Here is a 12,343-nt window from a genome sequence, read left to right on the forward strand (position 1 = left end):
CCCCGCTGCCGTTTGCTGTTATTAGCATCATCTTTTTTATCATTTTATACCACATGCTTCCTTTTTTTTCTTTTTTTTTTTTTTTAAATCTCTGACATTTCAGGTTTACAACATGTGTGTTCATGTCAGTACGAATTACTGTAGTTTACAGCCCAACACCGATGCAAAGGGACACCATCACTGCTGGCATATACCTTTAGAAAAATAAGGAATCAGGTTTCCTTCAGATACCACTACTGCATCTTAAAATTATTAAGCATTAAGCAGCCTAAATGTAGGTTACCTTCCTCGGTGCGTGTTGTTTTCCTCTCTGCATTTAATCACTCTTACCCAATTAAAATAAACCATTTAGTTTATCATTTCCTCATTAAGCCTCCAAAATCCCATAGGCACCTCCAGAAAACCTTAGTTATTGTTTCTAGTAAATTGTTTTACAGGAAGAAATAAATGACAAGGGCATCACAGGGGAATTTCTATTTATTTTAGGTTTACAATGCCTAAATTTTGGGATAAGCTCTATGTGGTATGTGTCCCTCTAATGAAAACAAATGATTAATTGATTGCGTTCTGTAGCAGTTTATTTCACTACTGACTTTCCTGTAAGCCAGTGGCCAGCAATAAAGGTTAGCACTGCATGTAGCATTGGAGATGTCGGAGGATGGAAGGACCCAGCTCTCCTCACCCCGTCACTAACAGAGCACTTGGATCATGTTTGCTTTGTTCTGCTTTGCATTAGATTTTTAGGAACCTTAATCTCTGGGGTGCCAAGAAAGGAACAGAAAGATGCTCTCCGGTTGATTGCTGCCTAAATGTAATGATCATTCTTAATCAGTTCCACTAGAAATTAAATGGAAATAAAGGCGATAGCCACTGTGTTCAAAATTTCCCCTGATTCCTTATTCACAAGCCCTTATTTTGCCTTATTATGCAGATAATTGCCGTTATTCCTTTCAGGGTTCATAATTGCATGTTGCCAGCTGTAACTACAAGGGGAGGCAGATTTTGGGAAGCTAGCGGGAAGGCCTGGCCGTGCCCCTGCTGCGCTCCATAGAGACTACAATAGCACAGGTTGGGGCTTTGTCCCCCCGCACACACAGCCCTCAGTGAGGGGTGGGCCGCCATCACCTCCGGACCTCTCACTGGCAGCAGGGCCACAGCACCGGGTTACAACGTGCTGCGATGTAAAATTTGCGATAAATCATTTAAATTTTAAAATCTGCGTTAAAGTTGCTTTCTCGAATACTATTCAAACGGTACCGTTAATAACAATGCGCGAGGCAGGGACGCGGCTGCCCGGGCCTCAGTTACTCCCAGCACCGACAGAACAAGGCAGCGGGACCGCCGCGCCGTCCCCGCCGAGAGGCGCAGCCAAGGCCGAGCCCTGGGGCTCAGCTCGCGGGGCGCGGGTGCGACCCGGGTGTACGAGAGCAGCGCACGGCGCGGTCCGAGGGGCTGGGCGGCGGAGCGGCGGAGCGGCGGCTCGAGAGGAGCAGCGGAGCATTCATTCCTAGGGCGGCGACGGGAGAGAAGCGAAGGGCTGCCCCGCCCCAGTCGCCCGCTCGCAGCCGCGGGGGGTGCCCCGGGAAAGGGTGAGGGAAGACGGGGATTTCTCAGCGCTTCGCGGGTCGTTGGCAGAGGGGAAGCCTTCCCGCCGCTCTGGGCACAGGTGTCCCAGCCCTCTTCTCGGGGCTGCACAGCCGTAGCTGCGGTGCGAGAGAACGCCCTCCGCTCCACCCAGCGCTGTGCCGGTGCTCTCCCTTCATCCCGTCCCGTCGGTGCCCGCCCGGAGGTATCCCGCCGCCGCCGAAGCGCCTCCCCCCGAGCCGTAGGAACGGCCCGGCCCGGCGAGGACGGCCGCCGCGCCTGCAGGGAGCGTCCTGGGGCGCCCACGGAGCCGCCCCCACCCACGCGTGCCCGGGGCGCCCCCGCCCCCTCCGCTCGCCGCCACCCGGCGCAGCCGCGCGCTCTCACACGGCCGCGCTCTCGCCCTCGCGCACACCCGCTCGGGGCCGCCCGGGCTGCAGCTCTTAGCTCTTCGTCCGCTTCGGCTCCTTCATGGCGAGCCCCGGCTCCGGTTTCTGGCCCTTCGGGACCGAGGAGGGCTCCGCGGCCGCCGAGAGCCCCGGCACAGGTAGGGCGGCGCAGAGCGGCCGGGACCGGCCCGAGCCGACCCGACGGAACCGCGGCGTCCGACGTCGGTCCCGGAGCTGCGGGACCGGGACGGCCAGGGGGGTCCCGAGGAAGGGCGAGACTCCCGCCCGACCCGCGGACCCCCGCTCCGTTATGTCTTGCAGCCAGAGCCTGGTGCCAAGTGGCACAGAAGTTCACCGGAGGCATCGGCAACAAGCTGTGCGGTAAGGGCCGGGCTGCGGGGCTCCGGGGCTCAGCCTCGGGCCGGGGAGGGGGGCCGGGGGCCGCGGCGCTGAGCGCGCGTCCCCTTGTCGTTGTCAAGCGCTGCTCTACGGAGACGCCGAGAAGCCCGCGGATCCCGGCGCCAGGGCGACCTCGAGGGCGGCGGAGCCACGGCCGTCCTGCCCCACCTGCACCTGCGACAAGAAGCCCTGCGGCTGCAGGAGAGCCGACGTCAACTACGCGTTCCTGCACTCAACAGGTAACGGCGCTCCGCGGCGGCCTCGGACACGGCGGCTCCGCAGGGCACCGAGCCCCGCACCGCTGCGCAGCCGCTGGAAGTACAGAACGAAAGGGTTCCCGAACGCAATAAAAATGAACACGCGGCGCTCTGGAGCCTGAGGGTCGCTCGCTGTGAGGATGAGCGACCTTCCCGCTGCGGACCCTGTGGGGGTGGTGGTGGGTTCCGGGAGGAGGAACCCTACTTGAGCTCACGGTGACTTTGCCCTAAAGCAAAGCCCCCCGCCTCGCGCTGCTGCGGGACGGCGCGGCCGCGGCACTGCCCGGAGCGCGACACCGTGCTGCCAGCCAGCTGTGGGCTGCGGGGACAGGGCTCCATCGCGCACTGATGGCTGGGCGGGGGTTGCGTTTTGCCGCTATCTTCCTGTTTACCAACTTCCCGTTTTTTCCCGAGATTCGTTTTTCCTTTTTTCCCCGTTCACCTGCCATCTCTTGCTGTCTCAGAAATTGATCTGAAATATCCTGGGAGCAAAACCCGCTATTTTTAGATGGGGAAACGAAAACCTGACCGCGTCCCTTGGCACATCCCTTGAAACACGGTCCACATTCCTTAACAAATCAAAGTAAAATTTCTTTATGTTGAACACAACAAAAAGATCTCCCAGACACAAAAGGAGCAGCTTGGGATCCGTGCAGTCCCGCAGCAGTGTTAACTTTCCCCCTTCACTCCCAGACCTGCTGCCAGCGTGCGATGGGGAGGCAGCGACGCTGTCCTTCCTGCAGGATGTGGTGGACATTCTGCTGCAGTACGTGGTGAAAAGTTTCGACAGATCAACGAAAGTGATCGATTTCCACTACCCCAACGAGCTGCTGCAGGAGTACAACTGGGAGCTGGCGGAGCAGCCGCAGACCTTGGAAGAAATCCTCCTGAACTGCAGGACCACGCTCAAGTATGCCATTAAGACAGGTACGGCTGCACTGATGGAAGTGGTATCTCGTTGTGTCCCGCAGTGTTACAAATTGGAGCAACCCTGGAGCTCTGCTATTTCCAGGCAGTTTCTGACAGCGCAGGGACTGTTTCCAGCCCTGGGGCTGTCGGTGCAGCATCGCTCACCCCTTGTCATTTAAAACGAATCCTCCCATTTCCCCCTTTTTTCCTCCTCTCTATTTTGCCTGGTGGGGGCCAGGCCTGTGTCTTAATTCCCCTGGACCAGGGCAGCAGTGCAAGGACCTTCCCAAGGAGCAGCCCCAGTCCAGCAAACGTGGATTGGAGTCCACGGGGCTCCGGGTGGCTGTTTGCCACCTCTGTCCCTTCACTTGTGTAAGGACTTAAAATTAGAAATGTGTCTAAGCTCTCTGCAGAATTTTTTTTATTATTATTATTACTTTAGGGTTAAGAATAGAAACAAAGCTTAAATTGCTTGAATTGCCCTTTTTTTTATTTCCACTAGGAAGCTGTGTCCCACTGCCCGGCCATGCTCCGGGGCCACCTTAAACACAGACAAAAAGCGCAGCGGCAATTAGTGCTGAGACTGGGAGATAAAACGGAGTGCACAGAGCTCTTGGGGAGAATTTGAATCGCTGAGAAATTGCTTAAAAATAAGCGTGCACCGATTGCTGGGAGAGACAAAGGCTGATGGGTGAATGGGGGCTGTAGGGAGACTGCGTGCGTTTTGGTAGGCTTGTAGGAGCAGCCTGATCCCAGCGGCGATCGGGGCTCTTTGTGATGCTGTGGGTTAGTGATGGCCGTGCCCAGCCGTGTGTCAGTGGTGGACGGTCCGGTGCTGTCTGAATGTTGGTAAAACACCGCGATGAATGGTGAGATTGGTGCTACCCACAGAGCAGTGGCAGAGGTTAGTGTTCCCAGTGGGTCTGTGCAGGGCATGGGCAGTGCCTTCCCCACTCGTTGAGGGTCCCTGGAACCAAAGCGCACAATTCTTACAGCGATTTTCGTTAACCTGGGGTGTGATAGTCATTCTTTTTTGAATTGTCTTCAGAATAATGTTAACTATTCCCTGGCATACAGATGGGAGGCTGCTCCAATCCCTTGCATTTCTTTGCTGCTGTTGTAATGCAAACAGCGTTCCCCTGGTTGGAGGAGTGACCCTTGTGGGGCTGAAATGTGCGGGGTTTACACCCAGCCCCTTTCTGTGGAGTGGAATGCACACCGTGCCCTTGGAGGAAGAATTTCTGATAAATACATAGCTTTGCTGTCTGTTTCGAGAGGCAGGTGTTGGGGGGGCTCTGAGGGGCTCTCCCCATTGTCACCCCTTTGTTCGGTGATGGCTGCACGGGCGGACATTGACTCTGAGCCCCTCACAGGCTGTTTGTTGTTGCCTGGAGCATGGCTTGTAAGCAAAGCCGCAATTTTCCGCAGCTTGCTCACGCATCAGAGTGTCACTTAGATGGAAAAAAGCCCAGCAGTGGGATTGGGGTCAGCCTAGGGGGTGGGTTTGCCGCTGTGCTGAGTGTGCCCTGCAGAAAAGCAGTATGCAAGCAGCAACTTGTGCTCCGGAGATATCGCTGCTGGGAGGTGATGCTCCTACAGTCAGAGTTCTGGGATGTGGCTCCACATTCCACCCGTGTGGTTCGCAGATACCCAAGCAGGAGGCTAGAGAAATAAGCAGTGACACAGAGCTGTCATCTGGGGCTGGGTACTGCCAGAGCATTGCTGAGACACCGGGGCTGCAAATGTGAATTCTGTTGTTCCTCAGCTTTTTGGTTTGGGTTTAGCTCCAAAGCGAGAGTTTTCCTGGTCTCTGGGAGTCTTCCAGGGCTTCCTCTTTCACACCCTAATTCTTTAGGAGCGGAATGTGGGAGCCAGTGAGGAGCCTGGCTGTGATGCTGAGCCCAAGCTGTGAATACTGAAATCTCAAAACCAACTGAACAGCCATCACGGGGGAAGTACAGAGCCCTGGTGCTGTGGCCATGTGTAGCTCTGGTGGCAGCAGTAGGGCATGTAGGGAGCCACCCACCCCATGTGAGCGTGCATCCAGGGTAGTGCTTGTGGGGTGCAGTGCCAGCTGTATCTCCGCTGGGGCACAGCATGGCTGGAGGCAGCACCAGGGGTGTCTCAGGGGAAGGAGACAAGATTCCATGCCCCCCACCCCACACTGTGCTCTGTCCCACAGCCCGGCTGTATCGTTGTGTGCTGTGGGGAGGGGGCAGTCCCCATGCTGCTGTGATCTCATGTCCATGCCTGATAAGGGACTGCTGGCGAGCAGAGATAAGTTCTCCCTCAGCTCTGGTTCTGCCTTCCCTCAATCATCCTGCTCCATCTTTTGTTTTCTGTGACGGCCATAGCAGCATGTTGTCCGTGGGGCAGGACAGGTGCTTTGAAGGCTCTTCCTCCCATCGGACAGCATTCAGATAATTGTCACCCATCTGTAATTGTATCGGTAATTGTGCCATTTAACAGCGCCTTGCAGAGAGTGTGTAGGAAAAACTGAGCTGTGATGGTTTCTGTTCTTGTTTTAATCTTTCTGGGCACGTTTTTAAGAAAAATCGCCAAGGGGATTTTGGAAAAATACCAGGAGCCAAATAGATTAACAACATAAATGAACTTGCAGCCAATTGAGGATATTCCTGTACTGCGTCCCGATGTGGCAGCGGTGCTGGTTTTGTTTAAAACCACAATTGCAGGCAGCCTGCGTGTAATTGCAGGCTGGCAGAGAAGAGCTGACGAGCACCGCCACCGTCCCCGCCATCTCCATGCGATCATCTGCCGTTGAGTCGTGAGCAAAGCAGTCACCAAAGTGTTCCATTTTCTCGTTTTGCCCCGTCTATTATAATGGTTAGCTATTCATCACTGATGTTATATGTCCTGGCAAGCCCCGCCGATGGTGGCTCGTGTGCGCCTTTCAGAGCCAGCCAGGCACAAACCATTCGGTGACAGCATGTGACACGCGAGCAGGAGCGAGCCGCTGTTTGTGTGAGGCAGCGTCGTGTTCATCTCCAAGGCACGTTGAGAGGATAATGGGGAATGCTGGAATTTATTAGTCTGCGTCAGTGAAATTACTCTGATTTTACTTGGAATGAGAAAGAAGAAAAATCCTGCCTTTTCCAATACATACATTTATTGCTGTTTGCTTTGTTTCGTGCCTTGAAAGCACTTCCTTCGGTATAGAAACCCCGAGGTAACCGTGCTGCTCAGGGCTGAACAGTTCCAGTCATCTGACTCCCGGTAACGTTTTCCATTTATGCAGGGCATCCTAGATATTTTAATCAACTTTCAACTGGATTGGACATGGTTGGGTTGGCAGCAGATTGGCTGACATCAGCAGCAAACACTAATATGTGAGTAGAAGAAATTTTTTGTGATATTTAATATAATTTTATGGCTGTATTGTACAGTATTAGCTGCTGTAGCTGAATGAAAGAAAGAAAATTTTTATGTTAAGGTTGCTGGAATAACAATTGTCTGCTTTTAAAATGATTTTGACATTTAACAGCATGACGATTTTCCATAACATTCTATAGGCACTGAAATTTGATCATAGAGATATGATGTCAGAGGTTTCCTTTGCTAACCTCCCCAGAATTGTACAGAAAAAATATTTTAGTATTTTGCATGCATAAATATGTAAAATGAAAGCTTTGCTAAGAGAACAGTTGCATTTAAGTATAGGAATTAGGTACATCTCATACACCAAGCAGTTAGAAGCATTGCTTCCTATAAGAAAGAGGTGCAGAATTTAGAACATTTTTGGTAATTTTTTGCACTTTGAGGCTCGGAAGCATTTTTGTGCACGTGTTTAGCTCCATGCACTGTCTTGTCGTCATGAACGGGGCTGTTGATGTGTGTGCATCAAGACATGCACGCAGGCTTTAGCAAGGCAAAGGAGGTCTGATTTGGGCCAGCAGCTCTTGAATTCAGGGCAGAGCCTCGAGCCTGGAGGAGGTGGGCATGAGCAGTTTCACTGAAGTGGGTGGAAATGGAGTCTCCAGAGCTCTGGGCGTTTCTGCTTTCAAATATCTGACATCAAGTCAGAAGGGGGGTTATCAAAAGTATTGTAAACAGGACTCTATTCAATATGAGATAGAGTATATTGAGGCTATCATGTAGTGCAGTATTGGAAAAAGATGTGTTAGAGTTGAAGATGAAAGCATTAAATGTGAGCATTACTACGTTTCAGGTTCACCTATGAAATTGCTCCAGTGTTTGTACTTTTGGAATATGTCACGCTACGGAAAATGAGAGAGATGGTTGGCTGGCCGGGGGGCTGTGGCGATGGGATATTTTCACCTGGTACATGATATTTCAAGCTTGCTTTTTGGACTATGCTATGTGACATCCCCTGTAGTTAAAGAGTAAACATAATTAAATATGCATGTTCACGAGGACGCTTGCTAATAACCACTAGTGGCCTCTCTCTGAGATAAAGCATTGCATGTTTTTGAATTTCAGGGATGTGATTGAGAGGGTCTGTTTGAGCAAATTGCACTGCATTATGAGCAGCTGTAATGGCACATGGGAAACATAATCAGAAGAGACATTGGCCTTGCCCCCACTTTTTGTAGAGTACATGAAGCAGAAAGAGCGTTGTATTAAAGCAGCGAGAAGAAATGTTGCCCATCACCAGAGGGGGAATTGGAGCAAGGAGGGAAAAACAGGACATCCCGTGAAGTAAATTCAGTGGTTAGTTAGGGTCCCACCAACAGCACAGTAAGCAGTTAGCTTTCCATGTATGAGCTGGCCATGATGCTCAGCAGGGACCTTAGAGGGCTCCTTCCTCTGAGTGTCTGGAGGCTCAGACCTGCTTCCATCTGGGCACATCAGTAAGGCAAAAATGCCTGTGGTGCCTGTGGAGAAGTCATTGACACCAAGACACTGCATTCTTAAGGCTTTCATTTTATTCATTCCACCTAGTCTTTTGCTTCACATTTTTTGTCACTGAACCTAAATATTTTAGCCCATCTATCTCCCCAAATTGCAAAAGATCAGAAGAATTTACATTGGGCACAGCATCTCGGTGAGTCAAAAGAGAACAGACTGATAGTTGGGGTAGGAGCTCTTCTGGAAAGAAAGCTCAGAGACCTAATGGAGGGGAAAAGAGCGTTTGGACTAAATACCAAGCAGAGGAAAGACCTTGTGGATAACAGCCTGGGCTGCTGGGAATCCAAGTGCAAAAGTTCCAGCAGGGCTCATCAGCAGCTGACTGCGGGCATCCAGCTGCCCACGTAGGAGCTGCTGCAGGAGCTTGGGGTTGGTCCTTTCTGCAGAGGTGGGAGAAGAGATGAGCTTACATTACTTATTGAGAACTTCTTGTTCTTGTGTACTGCGTACGCAGAACACAGAGGCCTGACAAGGGTCTTCAGATTTTATTGGTGTGTTTTGTTGTCTGCGATTAATGGTGAGTGTAAACAGAGCTGCAAAATTAAAGACAGAATGCAGGCTTATTGTTCATAAGTTTTTAGGGTTAAAAGACTAGATAAAAAATACTAGGAAAATCCAGCATTGAAGCAACTTAACATTTCAGTCTTGATTCTTTTGATGCTGAGCCCACTGACTTTGGACAAGATAGGCCAAATTTCTTCCACCTGGACACGTTAGTTCATCTAAATCATCAACAGTGCATGATGTTTGCATATTTTAGGGATGGGAACCTGTATATTTTCCCTTAACCTCTCTCCATGTCATGTTACCTCATTTGTTAAAGGAGGTATAGAAGCATGCTCGTACCTCCCAAGGTACTGTAAGGGAAGGAAGAAGCAGCCCCCAACCCGCTCTGAGCCCTGTGCCCCCAGTGCCATTCCCCTTTGACAGGGTCACCAGCTGTCACACTGGGGCTGAGGACAGGAAGAGCCTTGAGCCAGGGACCTTGGGTAGAAAAGAAGGGCAACACCCTGGGCTTGTTACAGCAATTCCCATTTCTTCAGTGGAGAGAGTGGATGTGTGTGAGCATCGTGCATGTCATCCCAGCTGCCATAGCCCAGCTACCTTTGGGATGAGCTGAGCCATTCCCTGGCAGTGCTTGCTTGTGTTCCTCCATCCTTAGGTGGATGAAAGTTAGGAAGCAATTGGACCTGTTCATTTAAAAACCTAAAACCATGATCAGTGTACACCTTTTTGTTTTATAAATGTATGTGCATAAACATAAATATACAATCATCTGTATGTGTGTGTATATGCGTATGCTATGTATGCAGGATAAAGCTGTTGGGTTTTATGTGTACATGTATGTTTATGTGTGTGATGGTGTGTGTAACGTGAAAGTGCTCGGACTCTGCCTCAGGTCCTGCATTATATTCCCATAGTGCTCATGCAGTGTTAATGTGCAGCCAGATACAGCTTGGCTGTAGACGCAGAGACTCAGTAACAGTCTTGGAACCATAAAATAAAGAGTATGTTTGTAATTTGTGCATTGATAATTGAAATACAGGAATGAAATACTGTAGACCTGTCATTTGATGCTTACATGGGTGTTTTAAAGCAGTGTACATCGGTGATTTTAACAGTAGCGCAAGGGAGAGGTAACCTTTTCCCCTCACTCCCACTGGAAAACAGACAAGAAGAATAGTATTTATTAGAATGACCCTTTTTTCCTTTCTCCTCCCTCTCCTACTCCAGTTATCCAGAAGGCAGTGTCTCTTGGTACACAGTGTAGGTTTTCTCAGAGCCAGGGTGTGAAGCATCACCCTGCTTCAGGAGGGAGAGGACAGGTCAGGTCACACTCAGAAGCCGCTCACAAAGTTGCCTTGTTGATATGCTTGGCATGGACTGGCTGTAATGTATAGGTGGCACATAGATAAAACTAGGGACTAAAGGAAAAATGGTGACAAAAAAAGAAGATAAAAGGAAACCTCAATCATTTTTTCCCACTAGTGTTTTATGCATAAATTGTTCCCTGTGTGTAGTAGACCTGTTATTGTACAACCCAGCTCTGTGGAACATCAGGAGAAAGAATGCACGTTTCTGACACGGGACAGATATGTTAACTGGAGAGTTAGGAAAACCATAGCAAAACTTATCGTTTATACTGCAATGATATTACACTGCATAGAAAAAGTAACAGTGTATTACTGTGGACTCCAGGTGGTGCCATATCTAACATGTATGCTATGTTGATTGCACGTTTCAAGATGTTCCCAGAAGTTAAAGAAAAAGGAATGGCAGCTATTCCCAGACTGGTTGCCTTCACTTCTGAACACGTATGTGTTTCTGTTTTTTCCTATCTGATACATCTGCTTGTGTGAATTCCTGTATGGGAACTGCTGGATCACAGCCTGAACCTCTGATTGATCACCTGAGGTGAGCGCTGAGTCAGCCATGGGAGCACAGGTGAAGGCAATTCTCCTGTGCTGCCGGAAGGGTGGAGCCTGGCTGCACCTCTCCTAAGGCCCATTTAAGAGCTGACTGCCAGGGGGGGAGGATCTCTTCTGGAGATCCCTCCTCTGGAGTTTTTCAGTGAGCCCAGGATACAGGTAAGCATTCTACCTATTCTGTTTTGGTATAATAGCTGTGTAGCCGTGCTCTCTGGTATATTTCATAAGTATAACATCTGTACATTCATTGATTATACAATTCCTGATGAGGAAAGTAGCTAAACAAGAATTGGCAGCCAGATGCCTTCATTTCTGTTATTCCTTCACTGGTAATGAAGAACTGGGAGGGGGCTGGCTTCTTACTCTGTGGAGGGATGAGCTGTGTACTCCTGTGTGGCTCAGACTCAGGGAGAACAGGCTCCACAGACACTGCCCTTTTGGTTCCTCTGCCTTGAATCTACAAATGCGGTATGGATGGTAGAGACCACATCAAATAGCAGATGCACTATGCTGGGCTTCTGTGTGCCGTGTCCGGGGGAACAGATCCCTGTGACTCAGAGTACTTCTAGCTGGAACCACTCCTGCTGTCATGTAGTAAGGGTAATAACGCCCGTGAAGACAGTAGCGCTGAAGTGCAGTGTCCAGCCAGGCATGCTGCGGGGCACTGGGTTCACTGTGGGTTGCCCTCTGAGCACAACCCTCAGCACAGCAGGGTTCATCCAGGTGCCAGCAGGAGCTGGCTGTGCACTGAGCGGGGAAGGCTGAGAGATGGGCACGAGGGGGTTGAGTGGTCCGTGGGGGGGAAATGCAGCTTTTTGCTTTACAGACAGCCGTGCGGAAGTTGTTTCTTTGTGTATTGTGGGGGTTATTTGGGACTTAGGACCATTTCAAGCTTCTTGCAGCTTATAGTGGTACAGGGGGAAGGGGAAAAGAGGTTGTACCCTGAAGGGCTGTGAGCTGTCTTCAGGCTTCATGGTTACCTTTTGAATGTCTTTCCAGCTAGGTGGATTCATCCAGAAAGAACTCTGATGGCTGGGTTCAGCAGGCTGCCATCCTTTCTGCTTCACATCTTCCTGGCTGCCTTTTTGACTTAGAAAGCATGTGCTGCTTCATACAAGTATGAGGAGCTCGGTGTCCTAACAGCTGGTCAGAAATGCTGGGAGGCAGTCTCTTTAAGGATGGGGTGCAATGCAGAACTGCAGGCTCCAGTTTGCAGGATAATTGTCCCCAAAGCAATTGGACAAAAATATTCTGTAAATGCTTTGCAGCTCTCCAAAGTTAGCTTCACAGCTAGAGATCCAGTATTCATATGGAAGTTACAAAGCTAATAAGTACTGCAAATAAGGTTCAGCATGATTATTTAAAATAACAGATCTTATTAATCGTTAGAGAATTTCATTGTATTCATTGCAATGGGATGTTAAACTGTGGACCTAATTGTGCTATCGGTCTCAAAATAATGAAATGAGCTTTAATAATTGTGTTTTCA

The 12,343-nt window shown here is 50.2% G+C and overlaps 1 protein-coding gene across 1 annotated transcript in view; it reads left to right on the forward strand.

The window, feature by feature from the left end:
• The first annotated feature begins 2,054 nt into the window (after positions 1-2,054).
• GAD2 (glutamate decarboxylase 2) overlaps positions 2,055-12,343 on the forward strand; it is a 31,672-nt gene continuing 21,383 nt past the window's right edge. The window contains exons 1-7 of the mRNA XM_042888650.1: positions 2,055-2,131; positions 2,295-2,354; positions 2,453-2,611; positions 3,323-3,556; positions 6,795-6,885; positions 7,725-7,837; positions 10,625-10,740. Of these exons, the coding sequence (XP_042744584.1) occupies positions 2,056-2,131; positions 2,295-2,354; positions 2,453-2,611; positions 3,323-3,556; positions 6,795-6,885; positions 7,725-7,837; positions 10,625-10,740 (849 nt within the window). The 5' untranslated portion in view covers position 2,055. The remainder of the gene's footprint in view (positions 2,132-2,294; positions 2,355-2,452; positions 2,612-3,322; positions 3,557-6,794; positions 6,886-7,724; positions 7,838-10,624; positions 10,741-12,343) is intronic.

Source organism: Lagopus leucura, unplaced genomic scaffold, assembly GCF_019238085.1.
Source record: "Lagopus leucura isolate 7727_CA_CO unplaced genomic scaffold, USGS_WTPT01 Super-Scaffold_100157, whole genome shotgun sequence".
NCBI classification, from domain to species: Eukaryota; Metazoa; Chordata; class Aves; order Galliformes; family Phasianidae; genus Lagopus; species Lagopus leucura.